This window comes from Ruditapes philippinarum, unplaced genomic scaffold (genome assembly GCF_026571515.1).
Source record: "Ruditapes philippinarum isolate M1 unplaced genomic scaffold, ASM2657151v2 ctg1495_1_1_1_1, whole genome shotgun sequence".
Taxonomy (NCBI): Eukaryota; Metazoa; Mollusca; class Bivalvia; order Venerida; family Veneridae; genus Ruditapes; species Ruditapes philippinarum.
In genome coordinates, this window is record NW_026862737.1 from 90,553 (window position 1) to 99,493 (window position 8,941).

General features: G+C 33.9%; 1 protein-coding gene across 1 annotated transcript; it reads right to left on the reverse strand.

Moving 5' to 3' along the window:
* Positions 1–1,217: 1,217 nt before the first annotated feature.
* LOC132720041 (centromere protein X-like) lies at positions 1,218–8,385 on the reverse strand. The gene is made up of 6 exons (XM_060704027.1): positions 8,317–8,385; positions 7,992–8,043; positions 6,263–6,316; positions 5,602–5,633; positions 2,936–2,992; positions 1,218–1,485 (listed from the first exon to the last, which is right to left on the reverse strand). Exons 1-6 carry the CDS (start codon positions 8,335–8,337, stop codon positions 1,471–1,473), a joined length of 231 nt encoding a protein of 76 aa, XP_060560010.1. The 5' UTR covers positions 8,338–8,385; the 3' UTR covers positions 1,218–1,470.
* Between the last annotated feature and the right edge of the window lie 556 nt (positions 8,386–8,941).

Here is an 8,941-nt window from a genome sequence, read left to right on the forward strand (position 1 = left end):
TAGTGATCGAAATCCCCTCAACAGAAATGACAGGGTTATCATAATCCCCTTGGCAAAAATAAAGGGGTGGTCATAATCCCCTCAGTGGGTAGTCAAAATCCCCTCAAATAATGTGAAATGGTTGGGAAATTTCTTTTCTTATTTTTCTTTTTAGTTCAATGAATTTAAGAACCAACTGCTTCAAGAATTGCTGAAAAAAAAGAGAAAAGCATACAAACAATTAAAAGGTGTATGTTTGTCACAGCCAGTTAATAATGACACCCTTTATTGATGTTATTATTGCTGAGAAAATTGTAAAATACAAACAAATAAATGATCATCTACAGTGTCTGGTTGAGTATTTTGACTCCAACTATGTAAATGGATCCTTTCGCGCAGTCATCACTGCTAATGGAAATATGAGGTTCCGACGCTCCTCTCCAAGATTTCCTCCACCAATTTGGAATGTGCACAGTGCCACAATGACTGACCAGGATAGAACAAATAACCAGTGTGAATCTTGGAACAATGGGTTTAAGCACCTTGTTGGACATTCAAATCCTTCACTTTGGACAGTTGTGCAATGTGTTGAAAAGGATGCAAAAATGGTGGCAGCTGAAATTCTGAGATGTAATCGTGGTGAACTTCTACAGAAACGAGTGAAGAAGGCCACTAAAGCTCACCAGCAGAGACTGAAAGTTTTGTGCTCACAGTACGCAAGTGGCATTAAATCCCTTGAAGACTTCTTGGGTGCTCTGGGACAGATTATCAGAATAAAATAATGTCGGTGCTATGTAAATTCTGTGAATGTGCTAACATATGTAAAATGTGCTGTCAGAAAATAAATAAGAGTGAAATATTATGTCTGGTTTTATATTTTATATTAACATGAAAATGACAACATTGGAGTATTTAAAAATAACCTGTATTATATTGCTAAAGTATACTCCATACTCTTTCCTCTACTCAATGTAACTGCTGTTTGCAACATTTCTTTATGTAACACAATAGTTTAGCTGGAGTGACAAAAGATCAAAGGAAAAAGAATATTGAGTAAAGGGGGTTGTTTTTCACAAATTGAGGGGATTTTGACCACCCCATCATTTTTGCCAAGGGGATTTTGACTATCCATCAAGGGGATTATGAACACCCGGTCATTTCTGTTGAGGGGATTTCGATCACTATGTCATTTTTCAACCAAGGGGATTATGATCAAGGGGATTTTGATATACATTCTTCATTTCAGATTAATGTAACTTAAAAAGAAATTCTGTAGATCCAAACACATATTTTGTATTTATAACTAGAAGAATAGTGCCTTGGAAAAACTAAATTTCCTAATTTCAGTTTAAACTTTGTGCATTTAAATAATTATTATTATATCCTTCCTTTGCTGGAATATTGCTTTTCAGCAAAGAATCTCAAGAACAAGAATCATCTGAACAACGGCAGCTGTTTATCATATAACATTATTCTTTTCCTTGTTTATGTTCAAAGGTCAAGTAACTGAAAAAGAATTAAAACATTAAATAAGACCAATTTCAAATCTACAATCATGGAAATTTGCAACAATCTAAAAGTAATTGCTTATATATAACTCTAATAATCTAACAAAGTAAAATATTTAACTATGATTATGGTAAGTCTATTTTCTGGGTTTAGACAGACATTGACAACAAAAGATGTAACAAAGGAACATGAGCAAATAATTAAAAATTGGATATTGGTGTAATTTGGTTAGCCTCACTACCTATTTCATATATAAATTCTTGTCCAAGATTCATAACAATCGGACCAACCAGTTCTAAGATAGGAATCTGTACAAACAGATAAAAAGACAAGACAACACAATTACAACATCACCTTTTAAGTAGGTTTGTAAAAGTTTTGCGATGATTTTGTGTATGTGCCAATCACTCTAAAGGAAAAATACCAACTTATTCCTTTCACACAGACATTCTGGTATTATTTGTTTTCAACTAGAACTCCGCAAGTTGGATGTGTCGCCTTGTGAACAATATAGTTTAGGAGAATTTATGGCCAGGACAAAAATAAAGAAAATAAAGAAGTGCAGGTACCGTTTCCTGTACACTGCATTTTTCTTAATGAGATCTATCATCCTATGAAGTTTAAAGACCATAGCTTTTATACTTTAGGAGAAATGGCCTGGACAAAAATAATGTATGAAAATTAACAAAAGGCAATAACTCAAAAAATTAAGAAATGCAGAGTACCAGTTCTTGAGCACAGGACTTCTTCTTAATAAGATCTATCATCCTATGAAGTTTCATGTCCATAGCTTTTATACTTTAGGAGAAATGGCCTGGACAAAAATAAAGTATGAAAATTAACAAAGGGCAATAACTTAAAAATTAAGAAATGCAGAGTACCGGTTCATATGCACTGCACTTCTTCTTAATTAGATTTATAATCCTATGAAGTTTCAAGTCCATAGCTTTTATACTTTAGGAGAAATGGCCTGGACAAAAATAAAGTATGAAAATTAACAAAGAGCAATAACTCAAAAAATGAGAAATGCAGAGTACCAGTTCTTGTGCACTGTACTTCTTCTTAATAACATCTATCACCCTATGAAGTTTCAAGTCCATAGCTTTTATACTTTAGGAGAAATGGCCCGTACAAAAATAAAGTATGAAAATTAACAAAGGGCAATAACTCAAAAATGAAGAAGTGTACAGTACCGGTTCTTGTGCACTGCACTTTGGGTCATTATCAGAAGCATGCATACCAAGTTTGAAGTCAATCCGACTTATAATGACTGACTTATGCTCCGGACAAGCTTAAGGGGACGCGGACAACGCCGACAAAAGTGACCCCTGTATGTTGCCTTTTTCAAGGCGACACAAAAATCAAACAAAAAATTTGTAAACTGCAGGCAGCAGAAATATACAGATATAGCTTTATACACTATACAAGTATTCAATTTAAAACATACCAATTGTGGAAGAATTTTTTCAAATTGTTCCAAACTCAGTTCAACATCACCATCTTTCTGAAAAGGAAAGAAACAAATAAAACTCTTCAAAATATAGAAATGTACTTCAAAAGTTTCTAAGTAATGAATGCACCGTGATAATATTCTTCCCATTGGTGAATAGTATCTCCATGTTGAAGAAAAACTAACTTCTGATTATCAAAAAAGTGCAGCTACTTCAGATATTCTTGAAAGGATTATCATAAATTTTTTATTCATAACACTTGTCTTGTTGTTTCATTTTCTGTCTAATCATTTTTATTAGCTCACCTGTCACAAAGTGACAGGGTGAGCTTTTGTGATCGCTTTTCGTCCGGCGTCCGTCCGTCCGTCGTCCGTCCGTCGTCCGTCCGTCCGTAAACTTTTACTTTAAATGACATCTCCTCATAAACCACTAAGCCAATTTCATCCAAACTTCACAGGAATGTTCCTTTGGTGGTCACCTTTAAAAATTGTTCAAAGAATTTAATTCCATGCAGAACTCTGGTTGCCATGGCAACCAAAAGAAAAAACTTAAAATATCTTCTTTTAAAGAACCATAAGAGCTAGAGCTTAGATATTTGGCATGAAACATCTTCTAGTGAGTGTCTACCAAGTTTGTTCAAATAAAAGCCCTGGGGTCAAAATTGGCCCCGCCCCGGGGGGGTCATTGATTTTCCCTATATGCATATAGTAAAAACTTAAAAAATCTTCTTTTAAAGAACCCAAAGAGCTAGAGCTAAGATATTTAGCATGAAACATGTTCTAATAGGTGTCTACCAAGTTTGTTCAAATAAAAGCCCTGGGGTCAAAATTGGCCCCGCCCCGGGGGGTCATTGATTTTCCCTATATGCATATAGTAAAAACTTAAAAATCTTCTTTTAAAGAACCCAAAGAGCTAGAGCTAAGATATTTAGCATGAAACATGTTCTAATGGGTGTCTACCAAGTTTGTTCAAATAAAAGCCCTGGGGTCAAAATTGGCCCCGCCCAAGGGGGTCATTGATTTTCCCTATATGCATATAGTAAAAACTTAAAAAATTCTCTTTTAAAGAACTCAAAGAGCTATGGCTAAGATATTGAGCATCAAACATGTTCTAATAGGTGTCTACCAAGTTTGTTCAAATAAAAGCCCTGGGGTCAAAATTGGCCCCGCCCCAGGGGGTCATTGATTTTCCCTATATGCATATAGTAAAAACTTAAAAAATCTTCTTTTAAAGAACCAAAAGAGTTAGAGCTAAGATATTTAGCATGAAACATGTTCTAATAAGTGTCTACCAAGTTTGTTCAAATAAAAGCCCTGGGGTCAAAATTGGCCCCGCCCCGGGGGGTCATTGATTTTCCCTATATGCATATAGTAAAAACTTAAAAAATCTTCTTTTAAAGAACTCAAAGAGCTATGGCTAAGATATTTAGCATCAAACATGTTCTAATAGGTGTCTACCAAGTTTGTTCAAATAAAAGCCCTGGGGTCAAAATTGGCACCGCCCCGGGGGTCATTGATTTTCCTTATATGTGTATAGCAAAAACTTAAAATCTTCTTTGAAAAAACCCAAATAGCTAGAGTTTAGATATTAAGCATGAAACATCTTCTAGTAAGTGTCTACAAAGTTTGTTCAAATAAAAGCCCTGGGGTCAAAACTGGCCCGGCCCCAGGGGTGTCATTGTTTTTAACTATATGTGTATAGTAAAAACTTAAAAAAATCTTCTTTTAAAAAGCCCAATGAGCTAGAGCTTAGATGTTTAGCATGAAACATCTTCTTATGGGTGTCTACCAAGTTTGTGCAAATAAAAGCCCTTAGGTTAAATTGGCCCTGCAACGTTGGGGGGGGGGTTGGGGGCCTATATACAGGTGAGCGACCTCAGGGCCATCATGGCCCTCTTGTTCAAATATTATCATACATATCATGAAACCATTATTGTTACTTTTTTTGTAAACTGTAGTGTAAATTCTTCAACATCCAGCTGCAATATATTTTAACTCATTTGAGCCGTGTCATGACAAAACCAACATAATGGGTTTGCGACCAGCATGGACTCAGAACAGCCTGCGCATCCGCGCAGTCTGATCAGGATCCATATATAAAGATCATTTTACCTATTTTCTAATATAATAAATCACTTGAGATAAATTAAATACACATTCAGTTATACACGCATGTACAATTTAGTGTCTTTACTGAAACCATCCAGTTTAACTGAACTAATAAATAATAACAGTAAACTGAAACACACAATTTAATCCCAGATACAATAAGTTTCAAAAGAGTTATTTTCACAATAGCTTTCACAGTAACTATCCTTACATGTATATAATATTTTCATTATTTTCATCTCTCTGTAACACACACAAACAAAATTGCATTTGAGAAAAATGCTATGCCACCGCATTTAATACAACACTAAGCCTTGTACCTTCAGACAGTAAGATTTTTTGATTTTTTTTACTATATGTATATATTGAAAATCAATGACCCCCGGGGCGGGGGCAATTTTGACCCCAGGGCTATAATTTGAACAATCTTGCTAGAGCTTCACTACACCATGTTTCATGCAAAATATCTAACCTCTAGCATTTGTCAATTGCTAGAAGAAATCTTTTTAAAGTTTTTACTATATAAAATGCTGCGGTGGCATAAAAAAATTTACCTTTGCCTCTCTGATGGTTCTTCCAACAGCCTCTAAAGTAATATAAATATATGAAAATATATAAAATAATGATAATATCATGGCATGCTAATAAAATTTATTTACATAGTTTCATACTGACTTGATGCAGCAATGTAATAACATGTCTTTACAACAAATGAAGAAACAATTCAGATAAAATTAAAGGTTCTACTGATTATTGATTATTAACAATGAAAGAGACAGATTGCTGATATATCAAATCAGTTTTTAAAGATTGATTCAAATTACAGACAAATACATGTAAGTTTGACTCTTGCAAGCCACCTGAAAGGAAGAAAAAAATGCCAAAAAATAAGCCTGGTAATCAACAGTTTAGCTGAGGGATTCATCAGCATAAGCATTTACCCTTCATCATCTCAGTAATCACTTTTCTTTTTCTTTTTTACAGTAGTCTTGTGGTTGTATCTACATTTGTATGTGTCCACATAAGACTAAATTGAGACTAGTACTAGACAGAAAGGTACCCATGCATGTTCTTCCTATTTAAAAAGTTGTTCTCAAAATCATCATCTGACAGCTCTATTGGGTACAGTAGTGGTAAATCATGTCAGTTAAATTAATGTATTGGCTAGCCTTTACTGTGTGATTAAAATTGCAAAGTAACATACAACACACTAACCAGCCACAAATATGGTAGCTACTTCAGTCATCAATGCTAAACTTTCTGCAGTCACTGAAAAAAGAGGATATAATACAATGTACATATTTTTATCAAATGATTTGATGTCACATTGTTTTCATTTTCTTACTAAATAACAATATATATATATAGTGTATTATTGTATACATGTATGTATGATCAATACAGCATTATGAAATTTTATGTCAATACAGCATTACAAAATTTGTCTAAGTTTTATCATTTTGGAAAAAAACATAACAGTAGTTAAGGAATGCTCTATCAATGGTCCGTTCTCAATGCTTGATAGCAAAACAAGAGATTAACAAAAATGAAGATTTCATTGAAAAGTGCATTCATGCAGGTACGTATGTTAATATACGTACCTGATTCATGTAAAATTTATGAGACTCGGATATTGACCAAAAATTTTTGTAAGTTCACAAAGGGCCACATATCATAAAAATCTAAATGCATGCCAAGAAGTATGGGCCTTGGATAGTGACTTCCAATTATGATCCTGATGACTTATATCAAGTTTCAAATGGATGCCTAAGAACTGTAATGTTGGTGTTGCACCAATTCTTCCAAAGTTCACAAAGGGCTACATCGATCAGGCGCGTAGCTGCCTATACGCGAGTACGCAGCTGAATCCACATTATTTTACAAAAAAAAATTTTTTAGTAAAAAAAATGTGGTTTGAAATTCAGCCGCGTTCGCTTCTAAGATCTGATAATTACCACACTGAATACTTTATAAATCATATAGCCTAAATCGTACACCATACCGTAGTATTTTTTTGAAAAGTTGTCGGCCTTTGCAGCTCTTCAAAGTCGGAAGTTTGCACGCGCCGTATTTTCGAAATGTAAACAAATGTTTACATCGAGTTCTTAAAGAAGTCATCAGCAGAATCAGCGATAGAAAAGAGGTAATTATAACTAAAATGTTACTATGTATGCCTAGTGTTTATAATTTTATTTGTTTCGGTCCGTTTGTTGAGTAATGACATGTTTGACCATGTCTGTGAACCGATTCTAGCAAGACTGACAACATTTTGAACTAACCAACCTGAATCAGTGAATTCATGATGCAAATGTGAAAAATTCTGGTGCATTTGTCGTATTACTCTGCATTTTTGAAATAGTTCCTTCTTGGTAGATCATTAGTTATATTGATACATGGAATTTTTATGAAACTACATGAGATCAACGATGCTCACAGAACGGATGTCTGGACTAGCCATGTTGCACGCCTACAGACACATGGAAATAGATATTGATATTATCATTAACGAGTTTGCGGCCAGCAAAGGCCGCAAGTTAGACTTGCTGTGAAATGTAGACTAGTTGAAATAAACGAAAGTAAAGCTATTCATCTCCATTTTTATGCTAAAATAAATGGATTTTCGTTGGTCAAGAAAGCTCTCCGGAGGCCCCAAAATGCACCAAATTGCACCATTTATTTCAAAATTTTCAGGGGGGGGGCATGCCCCCTGATCCCCCTAGATTATTTTGAATCCACATTCTTTATAGGCTAGCTACGCGCCTGTCGATGTATACAGAACTGGCATAAAATTTTATTATGTTCATTATGGGGCATAATTGAGTCAAAATACATGCCAAGTTGAATTTTGAAAAGAGATCTTAAATAAACGCTTTAACAGTAGTCCTACATAGGCTAAATTAATGAATTTGCTCCAACAATGGCAACATATAAAACAAAGACTTACTTTTAGTTTTATCATCTTTGAAATACAGCTGAAGTAATTGCTGAACAGTTTTCTAAATAAAATAAAAAAAATCATTAATTTTATCATAAATTTATGTTGTAATAAAAATTATATTCACTAAGTAAAGCATTACCAAAGTAATCATCCGAAAACTTTTATATCCGAAATTGTTCAAGTTAGAGCCATAGATGTTTTTTAGAATCCGATACAGGAATACCTTACACATTATTAAATTTCAAAGAAGAATTGTTTTTGATAATACGTTAATGATATTTTATCATATTTCTAGCACACCTCGACTGATATCTCAGTAATTGTCAATTACCTGTTTGAACCTTTCCGCCATTTTTCACACAAAAACGAATTAATGTATGAATCGATGTCGTCGAGTTTTGGGTTGCGGTCATAAACCCCAACAAGCAATCTAAACTGCGGTGTTTTCTCATATTACAAGCGTATTAATATTATATATTTATGATTGTGATAATATTTCTTTCATTTCTTGTTCAATCAAATCATCATATCAAACGCACTTTTTTCAATATGTCAAATTCTCAAACCAAAGTATTTGACAATAATTGGTGCAACAGGAGGCTTGCTGACACTAATACGGGCTGATTTACCTATTAAACGCCGTACAGATTTAGAAAATCAAGGTCTGGAAAATTTATGTTTTGAATTGAATTTGTTAAAAAGAAAATGGGGAATTATTTTTATATATAGACCACCTTCAATGTCTGACCATCTTTTTGAATCAAGGCTATCTGAAACATTAGACAAATTATTCATTAAATTTGACCATGTAATTATAACTGGGGACTTAAACTATGATATGCTAAATCCTACCAAAAGTAAACTCCTTACAAACATCATGGATAGTTTCAACTTGGTAAATCTAATTGACAAACCAACATGTTTTAAGAATATAGACAACCCAACCCCCTTATTGA

Bases quoted from the DNA above. Each gene is read 5' to 3' on its own strand.
- LOC132720041 (XM_060704027.1), bottom strand. From the start codon at position 8,337: ATGGCGGAAAGGTTCAAACAG. The intron at 6,317-7,991 runs GTAAGTCTTTGT...CTCTTTTTTCAG, and splicing joins CAAAGATGATAAAACTAAAA to TGACTGCAGAAAGTTTAGCA. The intron at 5,634-6,262 runs GTTAGTGTGTTG...ATATTACTTTAG, and splicing joins AGCTACCATATTTGTGGCTG to AGGCTGTTGGAAGAACCATC.